The following is a 15,856-nucleotide window of genomic DNA, read 5'->3' on the forward strand; positions in this document are numbered from 1 at the left end:
ACAATCAGTGAGCAGAATTAAACTCATATTAAACACAGTTTAAAGTTCAGAGACATACAGAAACTGAAGCTGAATTTAAGACTGATGATCTCAGACACAATATTCACACACACACACACACACACACACACACACACACACACACACACACACACACACACACACACACACACACACACACACACACACACACACACACACACACACACACACACACACACACACACACGTGGTGTTAATGAACCTGGTGCAATTTACTTATATTTCTAGCGAGTAAATCAGTCATTTGAACTTTAAATGAAAATATGATGATGGAAATCGTTAAAAACTATTCTTACCATAGTCTCTCCAGTTTATAATGTGGATCATCCTCCAGATCCTTTAACAGCTTCACTCCTGCGTCTCCTAGATTATTCCCAGACAGACCCAGTTCTCTCAGGTGTGAGGGGTTTGATCTCAGAGCTGAAGCCAGAGCAGCACAACCTTCATCTGTGACACCACAATCCTCCAACCTGTAGAGAACAATGACTCACATTAAGCCTATATCCAGAGATAAACATGACACTTAAAAAATAAATAACATAATGCTGTCAATATGAAATATATACAAGTATTCATTAGAAACAAGTTGTTAAATTAAAACAGTTAGGATTAGGGGATTCAATATACAGTTTGTACAGTATAAAAATCATTATTTCTATGGAAAATCCCCATAAAACATGGAAACCCAACGGTGTGTGTGAGTGTGAATGTGCTTTAATGCTTAATGTATTTGTAAGCATTTTGAGGAACATTTGTGTGTGTGTGTGTGTGTGTGTGTGTGTGTGTGTGTGTGTGTGTGTGTGTGTGTGTGTGTGTGTGTGTGTGTGTGTGTGTGTGTGTGTGTGTGTGTGTGAGTGAGTGTGAGTGTGTGTTAGCAGGGGAGGATTGGGACGATTGTAAGGGTCCAGCAGAACTCCATGATTTCCTGGATGATTTTGGTATTTACTTAGTAAAATAATCTTTTAGGAAGCACACTATAAAGAACGGGTATTCATTATAGTGTGTGCCAAGTGTGTGTGTTCGTTCACGGGTTATTCAGAAACGACACAGTGCGGAAACGGAAAATCACCAAGCGACAATAAAACTAGTCCAGTGATGTATATATTTAGGCTTCTGAAGCCTCTGAGCCAATTTCTGTGAGGAATCGATCAAAATTCACGATTTCGTTCTAGTCATAGGTATACATTTGTAATGATGTGCGATTCGTGAATGAATCATTTGAGTCGGTTCATTGCAGTGTATAGGAGAAACCCGTTAATAAACCAGTCTAGATGATTCATTCATGAACAGAACTGATTTGGTTTACCGAGTTCAAATCACTGATTCAATGATCCTGTCAATAGGCTTGTTTGAGATGCGCCTTGCCTCGCCTGAAATGTAGCCGAGAGTAGGCGGCTGCAGTGAGGGGAGGAGTGAAAAAAGCGCAGGCAAGCCAGACAGTTATCTCTTCTCGCAGTGGATCAGACACCTGTGAGATCAAAGATGGATATCGCGGGATTCACGCTCGTGCACAGTGCTGCTAATAAACTGGATGTAATTCGAGTTCTGTTGCTTTTATATGAAAATAAATAAAATGAACAAGACACCCAAAGTACTTGTTATTTAATTCCATTCCAAATACATGTTTATCAATAATTTTTTCTTTAATACAGACATATGTGTTTTTTTTTATTTGTTTTTTTTATAAAAATTAAATTGCATAACCCAAAGAGATCGCACTGTCAGATAGTTTGGGAATATTCACACATAACATATTGTAATAACTGCAGTTATTAAGCGTGGGAGCTGACTGTAGCTTAAACTACGCTATTAACTTTTATTAGGCTAATTACTAGCGCGAGCTAGGGCACTCATGTCCCATATACCGCTCGACCATGAGTGTCTCAGCAAGTGGAGCATCAGTAGCACAAACCAGCGGGAGGCAGTACTGTTATCTTACTCTCTCTTTTATCTGTAAATGAACCAAGAACACTCAAACTAACTCAAACATAAACACACATAACTTTACTAACACAAAAACACAACCATCTTGCTTAAATAACGCATAAATCAACCCCCGACAAACAAGTACCCATAATGCACCCAGCTGCTAGCGCTGACTGCCAGGTCATTACAATATACACATAAAACATGATATTAGAGTTTTAAAATCAAACATTTTAAAAGAGAACAATACATCACAGTTGTTTAAACCAATGAGCATTAAGCTGTGTCGTCAGCAAGTCGTTTCCCATCATGCTTTTGATCAGCGCAGTCGGTGGAGAGCAACTGCGCTCGACTGCAGAATCCGACACCTCCGCCTAGCGCTCGCGAGAGATTTTTGACATACGTCAGCATGACATCAGAGCAAGGCGGACCACACTCGGACACATTTCTAACCGTGTTGGTGTTGTACTGAATGCAGTATGTAATTATTTGTATAGTTATAAATGTATAATTTTAGTTAATTTAATAAACTTTCATTTAGTTCTTTATTGTCTCTTATTGAATAATAATTGCTATCCTTATAGATAACGATTGTTGTTATATGCGGCAAAAGCTTCCCACTCGTATTTACGACATTAGCCGCTTTTGCACTGTCGGGCCGAACGGTTCTCATTGTGTAACCGTTCCATTCCGTGCCGATCCGGGTCAGCTGGTGCGGTTACGGCTTCATTCTCCACTGTGGGTTTGACAGCAGCCGCTCTTTGGAATGTAATGCAAACGTGTCAGTCGTTGCCTTGGTAACGCGGCGGTTTACTGATGATATGAGATGTGAATAGCGATCGCGTTATGGAGAATGATCAGCTATTGCTTTTAATTTTATTATTGCTTTGTTTACTTCACTCAAAGAGCGCTTAACCAGCTACAGAGAAACTGGCAGCCAGGCAACAGACAAGTGACCAATCCTGGCGACTTTACTTCACGGATTCTACCAGCACGGTTCGGCTGAGGATTCATTACCATTATAAGAACCGTTCGGCCCGACGGAGGAAAAGCGACTATTGTGGAGGCGTTCATGTGCGTTCAACTCGTAAATACAATCTTTACGAGATGACATGAACGCACCATATGAGTGTTGAGTGACGTAATATCCCTTTCAAGTGGATGCGTGGAAGAGACGTGAGACTGAAAGTGTAACGAGATAAATATTATAGGTTGTGGGTTCTTTAAGTAAATCCTGCAACAGTAGCGGTTTTAGGCACGGGCGAACCGGGCAATCGCCCGGGGCGGCATTTTTGGGGGGGCGGCGCAGCCGGCACAAAAAAAATAAAAAATAATAATAATTCTGCGCCGCGAAGCGGTTTTCTATTATCTATCATTTCACTGTGTGGGGAATTGGCAAATTTGCGCCCCCTCTCAGCTGCAGGCGCCCCTGCTTGCTGAGAAGATGCCGCGCACAGAAGCTGTTTGTTTGAGAAGGGGAAAGGGGAGGGGGCGCGGAGGCGTGGGCGCGGATGACAGTTCACCTCTGGGTCTCTCCCAAATGGAACGGACAGGGGGGGGGGATCCATATAGTTATCTAAGTCAGTCACACCTCGACTTTCTTCCAAATAACGCACATTTCATTCATAATATTATAAATACAGGCCTCTATATTTCCTGCACATTTTTGTTTTTCTGAATGGTCTGAATAAAAATAGGTAATAAAAAACGATTACTTGGTCACCACCACCAAGGTGAATTGGTTTAGTCTTGACTTCTGGTCGTGCAGGTCGTGACTCGTGAGTCGTGAGTGAGTGACAGTTGGTATAAGGGGGATCAGGGGAAATCTGTTGATTGTCGATGTCGAGTGCCAAATAAGAGATGGACAAGAAAGGTCAAAGCCATCAGGTGTCCAATTTAGAAACGAGCGAAAGATAAAGGTATGCAACTATGTTTTCTCTGTATGATTACGGTATCCATGTCATGAATGAAGGGGCAATATTAATTGGTGGGTATAACTCTTATTTGTTATCCTTTTTGCTATGATTCTTGCTATGCTTAACAATAATTCGGTTTTAACTTAAACACGAGATCTAATTTCACCATAATATTGTGCTTTGCAACAAAACTGTGACAAGTTCAGTTATTACACTGCAAAAAATGCTTTTCTTAATTAGTATTTTTGTCTTGTTTCCAGTCCAAATATCAAACATTTCTTAAATAAAGATGCATAACGCTAACAAAGTGGTAAAATGACATAAGATATTAAGTCTTGTTTTCTGGGGAAATAATTTTTTTATTTATTTCCCCAGAAAACAAGACTTAATATCTTAAAATTGAGTGAAACACTTAAAATTGACGCTCGAAGGGGGTCTCGCCCAGGGTGTAATTCAATGTAGAACCGCCACTGTCCTGCAATAATGGGATTGTGCTGCTGTAGCCCACTGTGTTTGAACGATCTGCAGCAGAGCTAAAGAGAACTGCTGTGGGTGAGTCGTCTCTGTGGTAGCTCCACACTAAAAGTTAAAAATATGTAATTTCATCTCAAATGTTTGACACTTTATAAAAGGATTGCTCACAATAGACACTGATTGCTTTGTAGAGAGTGTTTTCTGTTTATATTTATAAGTATTTTGATCGTTTTATATCCGTTTGGATGCACTCAACGATCTTTCTAACTGCGTCATTTTCCATGCGCTTTCTAACGAGGTGAAATGTATTTTGAATAGGTGGAGCTTTATACAACTTTACGATTTACCATCTTCTCTCTTTCACTGCTCTGTGTGCAGGTAAATGTTTTATCATATAGTGTTTAAGAATTTACTCTGTTCATGTTGTTGTATTTTCTGTATTGTTAAGAAATATTTGGTACGAACTGTGTTTTATAAAGTACTTAATTCATGGTTTTACTAAAAATACTAGATGTTATTTCCTTTAATTTCATACATTTAAGAGTAACATAAAATGGATGATGTAAGCTGTGTAATCAGTTTTATACGATCACAAACCAAAGTTTAAGAATGAAAAGACAGTAATTGAATTGTTTACAAAGTCTAATTTTCCTGGAGAGATTATTACACTTAAGATTTATTTTATTTTTGTTTACTGTTTTGTTAAGTACACTATAATGTGAATGAGTAATGTTTACTGTGATATTGAGAGCAGCAGAGCTAAAGAGAACTGCTGTGGGTGGAGCTTTATACAACTTTACGATTTACCATCTTCTCTCTTTCACTGCTCTGTGTGCAGGAAAATAAAGTCGGCTGTCATCCACATTTCGAGTGTGTGTGCTAATGAAGGGTGGGACAAACCAGGTCGAATAAAAAGCAAAGGTCACAAAAGCACTGAAAAGCCCTCGCGCTACTCACATGCTGAGAGAGAGATAAGACCGTAGAGCTGCACGATTCATCTTTAAAATACTGTGATCTCCATTCAAACACCCCCACAATCTTTCAATTTGTCTATTAAACCTTTGACAAAATCATTTCGCAACATTAAAATATGTGGTGGCGCTGCCGCTGACCCAGAGAGAGTTGTCATGAAACAGCTTCACAAAGGGACTTTAAAACCTCATAATAGCATCATCATTTCTGTGATACAATAGTTCAAATTATCATAGAAGTACTGGGATAAAAGGTTAAAGTTCAAATATAAACACTGATGTCTACGATAGCGATCAAAATAGAGTAAATCAGCCTTTGATAGAAACGTGGCCTTAAAATAGCGCATTTATCATTACATTATTCCGCCACTAGGCGACAACTGACTGTTAAAACATGTATTTGTAATTGAATTATTTAATCAAGAGAATGCAGTACTGTATGATGCTACTGAAATAAAACTCAGAAAGATGTGATGAATTGAATTTGTAAAAGTGACTCATCTTATACATCATGTAAAGTCTGTATAAGAGTATGATTTAACTTTTACCCATAGTCTAGTGTAAAAAAAAAAAAGAAATCCATTGCAATATCGAAACGCATTATTGTAGAAACGCAATTCTTAAAAATTGCAGTACATATCGTATCCAGCCCTAGTGTGTGTGAGTGTGTGTGTGAAAGAGAGAGAGAGAGAGAGTGTGTTTGTGTGTGTGTGTGTGTGTGTGTGAGAGAGAGAGAGAGAGAGAGAGAGAGAGAGAGTGTGTGTGTGTGTGTGTGTGTGTGTGAGAGAGAGAGAGAGAGAGAGAGAGAGAGAGAGTGTGTGTGTGTGTGAGAGAGAGAGAGTGTGAGTGTGAGATAGAGTTTGTGTGTGTGTGAGAGAGAGAGAGTGTGTGTGTGTGTGAGTGTGAGAGAGAGAGAGAGTTTGTGTGTGTGTGTGCTTAATGTATTTGTAAACATTTTAAGGAACTCTTAATATTAATGTAATTAATGTCCAATAAAGGCTGTATTAAAGCACTTAATGACATGTTCTGATTCTCCGTGACCTAATCTAGAGTGAGAACTATTTATGGTTAATACGTTGTTAACAAAGCATTATCTAACTCTTTACATAAGAGCTAATTAAACAATAACACTTGGTTAATTACAGAGACAGTGAACCAAGAATTTGCTATTTGTATATAGTCTCTTAATATATTAACTACAGCTTATATACTATTCATTAACTATAAACTAATAGTTTGTAAATGATTTATAAGCGCTGTGTTACTGTATACTTGTGATAAAGTGTTGCCATTATTTCAAACCGGTCGCATTAAGTGTAATTGTTCCTTTTGTATGTGATGAAGTGATTCTTCTTTTTCAAAAATAACACAAAATAAACAAAGTAAAGATAAATTTGACTGATAGCATTATTATTATTATTTCAAGATTTCCATAGATATGGTGATATATTGTTATTGTGTGTTATTTTGGCCATGATAATCATGTAGTGATAAATCTGATATGGTGACAGCCCTGGTTCAGGTGAAACACACACCACTTCCCTCTTTTCAGCTGCACACACACATTTTGAGGCAATGCTCAAGCTTTTACAAGGGTCTGTTGGCACAAGCATTACAAGGCAAGTTGATTTACAGCAAACCTTTGTAATTTAAAAAACCTCTTCACTGTATCCTGCATCTGTTGTCTGGTTTGTAGTTCGTCTGGTTTATTTAACTGTTAGTTTTAATAATATAGTAAGATGTAAATGTTCCTCTTCAGGGAGACTCTTCACCGCTGCCTTCGACCGCCGGCAGGATCTGACGGCTCAAGCTGGAGTCTGTCGCTGAACCACCGGATGGGGCTTACACCAAAGATATATTGTATACACTATCTACTGTACATATTAATCCTTATTCACTCTGAGTCTTTATGGTTGAGATGATCTTACCACAGTTCCTCCAGTTTACAGTGAGGATTCGCCAGTACAGCAGAGAACAGCTTCACTCCTGAGTCTCCTAGTTTATTCTCAGACAGACTCAGTTTTCTCAGGTGTGAGGGGTTTGATCTCAGAGCTGAAGCCAGAGCAGCACAACCTTCATCTGTGACACCACAATCCTCCAACCTGTAGAGAACAATGACACACATTAAGCCTATATCCAGAGATAAACATGACACTTAAAAAATAAATAACATAATGCTGTCAATATGAAATATATACAAGTATTCATTAGAAACAAGTTGTTAAATTAAAACAGTTAGGATTAGGGGATTCAATATACAGTTTGTACAGTATAAAAATCATTATTTCTACGGAAAATCCCCATAAAACATGGAAACCCAACGTGTGTGTGAGTGTGAATGTGCTTTAATGCTTAATGTATTTGTAAACATTTTAAGGAACGTGTGAATGTGTGTGTGTGCTTAATGTATCTGTAAGAATTTTAAGGAACATTATTGTAAACATTAAGGAGCATGTGTGTGTGTGTGTGTGTGATTAATGTATTTGTAAGCATTTTGAGGAACATTTGTGTGAGTGTGTGTGTGTGTGTGTGTGTGTGTGTGTGTGTGTGTGTGTTAGCAGCGGAGGATTGGGACGATTGTAAGGGTCCAGCAGAACTCCATAATTTCCTGGATGATTTTGGTATTTACTTCGTAAAATAACCTTTTAGGAATCACACTATAAAGAACGGGTATTCATTATAGTGTGTGCCAAGTGTGTGTGTTCGTTCGCGGGTTATTCAGAAACGACACAGTGCGGAAACGGAAAATTACCAAGCGACAATAAAACTAGTCCAGTGATGTATATATTTAGGCTTCTGAAGCCTCTGAGCCAATTTCTGTGAGGAATCGATCAAAGTTCACGATTTCGTTCCATTCCGTGCCGATCCGGGTCAGCTGGTGCGGTTACGGCTTCATTCTCCACTGTGGGTTTGACTGCAGCCGCTCTTTGGAATGTAATGCAAACGTGTCAGTCGTTGCCTTGGTAACGCGGCGGTTTACTGATGATATGAGATGTGAATAGCGATCGCGTTATGGAGAATGATCAGCTATTGCTTTTAATTTTATTTTTTGCTTTGTTTACTTCACTCAAAGAGCGCTTAACCAGCTACAGAGAAACTGGCAGCCAGGCAACAGACAAGTGACCAATCCTGGCGACTTTACTTCACGGATTCTACCAGCACGGTTCGGCTGAGGATTCATTACCATTATAAGAACCGTTCGGCCCGACGGAGGAAAAGCGACTATTGTGGAGGCGTTCATGTGCGTTCAACTCGTAAATACAACCTTTACAAGATGACATGAACGCACCATATGAGTGTTGAGTGACGTAATATCCCTTTCAAGAGATAAGACAGTAGAGCTGCACGATTCATCTTTAAAATACTGTGATCTCCATTCAAACACCCACACGATCTTTCAATTTGTCTATTAAACCTTTGACAAAATCATATCGCAACATTCAAATCAGTGTTGGCGCTGCCGCTGACCCAGAGAGAGTCGTCATGAAACAGCTTCACAAAAGATCTTTAAAACCTCATAATAGTATCATTATTTCTGTGATACAATAGTTCAAATTATCATAGAAGTACTGGGATAAAAGTTTAAAGTTCGAATATAAACATTGATGTCTACGATAGCGATCAAAATAGAGTAAATCAGCCTTTGACAGAAATGTGGCCTTAAAATAACGCATTTATTGATTACATTATTCCGCCACTAGGAGGCGACAACTGACTGTTAAAACGAATTGTGATGAATTGAATTTGTAAATATGACTCATCTTATACATCATGTACAGTCTGTATAAGTTTATGATTTAACTTTTACCCATAGTCTAGTGTAAAAAAGAAGAAATACATTGCAATATCGAATCGCAATATTGTAGAAACGCAATTCTTAAAAATTGCAGTACATATCGTATCCAGCCCTAGTGTGTGTGTGTGTGTGACTGTGAGAGAGAGTTTGTGTGTGTGTGTGTGTGTGTGTGTGTGTGTGTGCTTAATGTATTTGTAAACATTTTAAGGAACTCTTAATATTAATGTAATTAATGTCCAATAAAGGCTGTATTAAAGCACCTAATGACATGTTCTGATTCTCCGTGACCTAATCTAGAGTGAGAACTATTTATGGTTAATACGTTGTTAACAAAGCATTATCTAACTCTTTACATAAGAGCTAATTAAACAATAACACTTGGTTAATTACAGAGACAGTGAATCAAGAATTTGCTATTTCTATATAGTCTCTTAATATATTAACTACAGCTTATATACTATTATATACTATTCATTAACTATAAACTAATAGTTTGAACATGATTTATAAGCGCTGTGTTACTGTATACTTGTGATAAAGTGTTGCCATTATTTCAAACCGGTCGCATTAAGTGTAATTGTTCCTTTTGTATGTGATGAAGTGATTCTTCTTTTTCAAAAATAACACAAAATAAACAAAGTAAAGATGAATTTGACTGATAGCATTATTATTATTTCAAGATTTCCATAGATATGGTGATATATTGTTATTGTGTGTTATTTTGGCCATGATAATCATGTAGTGATAAATCTGATATGGTGACAGCCCTGGTTCAGGTGAAACACACACCACTTCCCTCTTTTCAGCTGCACACACACATTTTGAGGCAATGCTCAAGCTTTTACAAGGGTCTGTTTGCACAAGCATTACAAGGTAAGTTGATTTACAGCAAACATTTGTAATTTAAAAACCCTCTTCACTGTATCCTGCATCTGCTGTCTGGTTTGTAGTTCGTCCGGTTTATTTAACTGTTAGTTTTAATAATATAGTAAGATGTAAATGTTCCTCTTCAGGGAGACTCCTCACCGCTGCCTTCGACCGCCGGCAGGATCTGACGGCTCAAGCTGGAATCTGTCGCTGAACCACTGGATGGGGCTTACACCAAAGATATATTGTATACACTATCTACTGTACATATTAATCCTTATTCACTCTGAGTCTTTATGGTAGAGATGATCTTACCACAGTCTCTCCAGTTTACAGTGAGGATTCGCCAGTACAGCAGAGAACAGCTTCACTCCTGAGTCTCCTAGTTTATTCTCAGACAGACCCAATGTTCTCAGGTGTGAGGGGTTTGATCTCAGAGCTGAAGCCAGAGCAGGACAACCTTCATCTGTGACACCACAATCCCTCAACCTGTAGAGAACAGTGACACACATTAAGCCTATATCCAGAGATAAACATGACACTTAAAAAAATAAATAACATAATGCTGTCAATATGAAATATATACAAGTATTCATTAGAAACAAGTTGTTAAATTAAAACCGTTAGGATTAGGGGATTCAATATACAGTTTGTACAGTATAAAAATCATTATTTCTACGGAAAATCCCCATAAAACATGGAAACCCAACGGTGTGTGTGAGTGTGAATGTGCTTTAATGCTTAATGTATTTGTAAACATTTTAAGGAACGTGTGTGTGTGTGTGTGTGTGTGTGTGTGTGTGTGTGTGTGTGTGTGTGTGTGTGTGTGTGTGCTTAATGTATTTGTAAGCATTTTGAGGAACATTTGTGTGTGTGTGTGTGTGTGTGTGTGTGTGTGTGTGTGTGTGTGTGTGTGTGTGTGTGTTAGCAGGGGAGGATTGGGACGATTGTAAGGGTCCAGCAGAACTCCATGATTTCCTGGATGATTTTGGTATTTACTTAGTAAAATAATCTTTTAGGAAGCACACTATAAAGAACGGGTATTCATTATAGTGTGTGCCAAGTGTGTGTGTTCGTTCACGGGTTATTCAGAAACGACACAGTGCGGAAACGGAAAATCACCAAGCGACAATAAAACTAGTCCAGTGATGTATATATTTAGGCTTCTGAAGCCTCTGAGCCAATTTCTGTGAGGAATCGATCAAAATTCACGATTTCGTTCTAGTCATAGGTATACATTTGTAATGATGTGCGATTCGTGAATGAATCATTTGAGTCGGTTCATTGCAGTGTATAGGAGAAACCCGTTAATAAACCAGTCTAGATGATTCATTCATGAACAGAACTGATTTGGTTTACCGAGTTCAAATCACTGATTCAATGATCCTGTCAATAGGCTTGTTTGAGATGCGCCTTGCCTCGCCTGAAATGTAGCCGAGAGTAGGCGGCTGCAGTGAGGGGAGGAGTGAAAAAAGCGCAGGCAAGCCAGACAGTTATCTCTTCTCGCAGTGGATCAGACACCTGTGAGATCAAAGATGGATATCGCGGGATTCACGCTCGTGCACAGTGCTGCTAATAAACTGGATGTAATTCGAGTTCTGTTGCTTTTATATGAAAATAAATAAAATGAACAAGACACCCAAAGTACTTGTTATTTAATTCCATTCCAAATACATGTTTATCAATAATTTTTTCTTTAATACAGACATATGTGTTTTTTTTTTTGTTTTTTTTTTTATAAAAATTAAATTGCATAACCCAAAGAGATCGCACTGTCAGATAGTTTGGGAATATTCACACATAACATATTGTAATAACTGCAGTTATTAAGCGTGGGAGCTGACTGTAGCTTAAACTACGCTATTAACTTTTATTAGGCTAATTACTAGCGCGAGCTAGAGCACTCATGTCCCATATACCGCTCGACCATGAGTGTCTCAGCAAGTGGAGCATCAGTAGCACAAACCAGCAGAAGGCAGTACTGTTATCTTACTCTCTCTATTATTCAGAACAACAGAATAAGAACTGCACAGGCAAAACCCCATCTTACACATCTCTTACCACGACGGTGAGAACCACATTTTTACATAAAGCAGTAAATGAACCAAGAACACTCAAACTAACTCAAACATAAACACACATAACTTTACTAACACAAAAACACAACCATCTTGCTTAAATAACGCATAAATCAACCCCCAACAAACAAGTACCCATAATGCACCCAGCTGCTAGCGCTGACTGCCAGGTCATTACAATATACACATAAAACATGATATTAGAGTTTTAAAATCAAACATTTTAAAAGAGAACAATACATCACAGTTGTTTAAACCAATGAGCATTAAGCTGTGTCGTCAGCAAGTCGTTTCCCATCATGCTTTTGATCAGCGCAGTCGGTGGAGAGCAACTGCGCTCGACTGCAGAATCCGACACCTCCGCCTAGCGCTCGCGAGAGATTTTTGACATACGTCAGCATGACATCAGAGCAAGGCGGACCACACTCGGACACATTTCTAACCGTCATGCATCTCGCGCTGATCACCGGTGATCGGTTCTGCGCAGATTTTGCTCATCTCAAACAAGCCTAATGTTTTAGTGAACACTGTCTCAGGAAAGACTAAATGGTCTGGTCATGCTGTCTATTAAACACGATTTAGCACGACAGCTTATTTTCAAAGATCTGATCAAATAATGGTGTTGTACTGAATGCAGTATGTAATTATTTGTATAGTTATAAATGTATAATTTTAGTTAATTTAATAAACTTTCATTTAGTTCTTTATTGTCTCTTATTGAATAATAATTGCTATCCTTATAGATAACGATTGTTGTTATATGTGGCAAAAGCTTCCCACTCGTATTTACGACATTTAGCCGCTTTTGCACTGTCGGGCCGAACGGTTCTCATTGCGTAACCGTTCCATTCCGTGCCGATCCGGGTCAGCTGGTGCGGTTACGGCTTCATTCTCCACTGTGGGTTTGACAGCAGCCGCTCTTTGGAATGTAATGCAAACGCGTCAGTCGTAGCCTTGGTAACGCGGCGGTTTACTGATGATATGAGATGTGAATAGCGATCGCGTTATGGAGAATGATCAGCTATTGCTTTTAATTTTATTATTGCTTTGTTTACTTCACTCAAAGAGCGCTTAACCAGCTACAGAGAAACTGGCAGCCAGGCAACAGACAAGTGACCAATCCTGGCGACTTTACTTCACGGATTCTACCAGCACGGTTCGGCTGAGGATTCATTACCATTATAAGAACCGTTCGGCCCGACGGAGGAAAAGCGACTATTGTGGAGGCGTTCATGTGCGTTCAACTCGTAAATACAATCTTTACGAGATGACATGAACGCACCATATGAGTGTTGAGTGACGTAATATCCCTTTCAAGTGGATGCGTGGAAGAGACGTGAGACTGAAAGTGTAACGAGATAAATATTATAGGTTGTGGGTTCTTTAAGTAAATCCTGCAATAATGGGATTGTGCTTACTATTGGCTGCGCTGGTGGCGCTGTAGCCCACTGTGTTTGAACGATCTGCAGCAGAGCTAAAGAGAACTGCTGTGGGTGAGTCGTCTCTGTGGTAGCTCCACACTAAAAGTTAAAAATATGTAATTTCATCTCAAATGTTTGACACTTTATAAAAGGATTGCTCACAATAGACACTGATTGCTTTGTAGAGAGTGTTTTCTGTTTATATTTATGAGTATTTTGATCGTTTTATATCCGTTTGGATGCACTCAACGATCTTTCTAACTGCGTCATTTTCCGTGTGCTTTCTAACGAGGTGAAATGTATTTTGAATAGGTGGAGCTTTATACAACTTTACGATTTACCATCTTCTCTCTTTCACTGCTCTGTGTGCAGGTAAATGTTTTTATCATATAGTGTTTAAGAATTTACTCTGTTCATGTAGTTGTATTTTCTGTATTGTTAAGAAATATTTGGTACGAACTGTGTTTTATAAAGTACTTAATTCATGGTTTTACTAAAAATACTAGATGTTATTTCCTTTAATTTCATACATTTAAGAGTAACATAAAATGGATGATGTAAGCTGTGTAATCAGTTTTATACGATCACAAACCAAAGTTTAAGAATGAAAAGACAGTATTGAATTGTTTACAAAGTCTGTATTTTTCCTGGAGAGATTATTACACTTCAGATTTATTTTATTTTTGTTTACTGTTTTGTTAAGTACACTATAATGTGAATTGAGTAATGTTTACTGTGATATTGAGAGCAGCAGAGCTAAAGAGAACTGCTGTGGGTGGAGCTTTATACAACTTTACGATTTACCATCTTCTCTCTTTCACTGCTCTGTGTGCAGGAAAATAAAGTCGGCTGTCATCCACATTTCGAGTGTGTGTGCTAATGAAGGGTGGGACAAACCGGGTCGAATAAAAAGCAAAAGTCACAAAAGCACTGAAAAGCCCTCGTGCTGCTCATATGCTGAGAGAGAGATAAGACAGTAGAGCTGCACGATTCATCTTTAAAATACTGTGATCTCCATTCAAACACCCACACAATCTTTCAATTTGTCTATTAAACCTTTGACAAAATCATATCGCAACATTCAAATCAGTGTTGGTGCTGCCGCTGACCCAGAGAGAGTTGTCATGAAAAAGCTTCACAGAAGGTCTTTAAAACCTCATAATAGTATCATCATTTCTGTGATACAATAGTTCAAATTATCATAGAAGTACTGGGATAAAAGTTTAAAGTTCAAATATAAACATTGATGTCTACGATAGCGATCAAAATAGAGTAAATCAGCCTTTGATAAAAACTTGGCGGCTAAAATAACGCATTTATCGATTACATTATTCCGCCACTAAGTGGCGACAACTGACTGTTAAAACATGTATTTGTAATTGAATTATTTAATCAAGAGAATGTAGAACTGTATGATGCTACTGAAATAAAACTCAGAAAGATGTGATGTATTGAATTTGTAAATATGACTCATCTTATACATCATGTACAGTCTGTATAAGAGTATGATTTAACTTTTACCCATAGTCTGGTGTAAAAAAAAAAGAAGAAATCCATTGCAATATCGAATCGCAATATTGTAGAAACGCAATTCTTAAAAATTGCAGTACATATCGTATCCAGCCCTAGTGTGTGTGTGTGTGTGTGTGTGACTGTGAGAGAGAGTTTGTGTGTGTGTGTGTGTGTGTGTGTGTGTGAGTGTGCTTAATGTATTTGTAAACATTTTAAGGAACTCTTAATATTAATGTAATTAATGTCCAATAAAGGCTATATTAAAGCACTTAATGACATGTTCTGATTCTCCGTGACCTAATCTAGAGTGAGAACTATTTATGGTTAATATGTTGTTAACAAAGCATTATCTAACTCTTTACATAAGAGCTAATTAAACAATAACACTTGGTTAATTACAGTGACAGTGAATCAAGAATTTGCTATTTCTATATAGTCTCTTAATATATTAACTACAGCTTATATACTATTATATACTATTCATTAACTATAAACTAATAGTTTGAACATGATTTATAAGCGCTGTGTTACTGTATACTTGTGATAAAGTGTTGCCATTATTTCAAACCGGTCGCATTAAGTGTAATTGTTCCTTTTGTATGTGATGAAGTGATTCTTCTTTTTCAAAAATAACACAAAATAAACAAAGTAAAGATGAATTTGACTGATAGCATTATTATTATTTCAAGATTTCCATAGATATGGTGATATATTGTTATTGTGTGTTATTTTGGCCATGATAATCATGTAGTGATAAATCTGATATGGTGACAGCCCTGGTTCAGGTGAAACACACACCACTTCCCTCTTTTCAGCTGCACACACACATTTTGAGGCAATGCTCAAGCTTTTA

General features: G+C 38.0%; 1 protein-coding gene across 1 annotated transcript in view; it reads right to left on the reverse strand.

Annotated features, from left to right (window-relative positions):
- LOC311293410 (uncharacterized protein) overlaps nucleotides 1-15,856 on the reverse strand; it is a 331,123-nt gene that overhangs the window by 85,302 nt on the left and 229,965 nt on the right. Inside the window, exons 11-13 of the mRNA XM_084413660.1 lie at nucleotides 10,308-10,481; nucleotides 7,258-7,431; nucleotides 339-512 (exon numbers count right to left, since the gene is read on the reverse strand). Of these exons, the coding sequence (XP_084269786.1) occupies nucleotides 339-512; nucleotides 7,258-7,431; nucleotides 10,308-10,481 (522 nt within the window). The remainder of the gene's footprint in view (nucleotides 1-338; nucleotides 513-7,257; nucleotides 7,432-10,307; nucleotides 10,482-15,856) is intronic.

The sequence above is a fragment of the Rutilus rutilus genome (genome assembly GCF_951802725.1).
Source record: "Rutilus rutilus genome assembly, chromosome: 7".
Taxonomy (NCBI): domain Eukaryota; kingdom Metazoa; phylum Chordata; class Actinopteri; order Cypriniformes; family Leuciscidae; genus Rutilus; species Rutilus rutilus.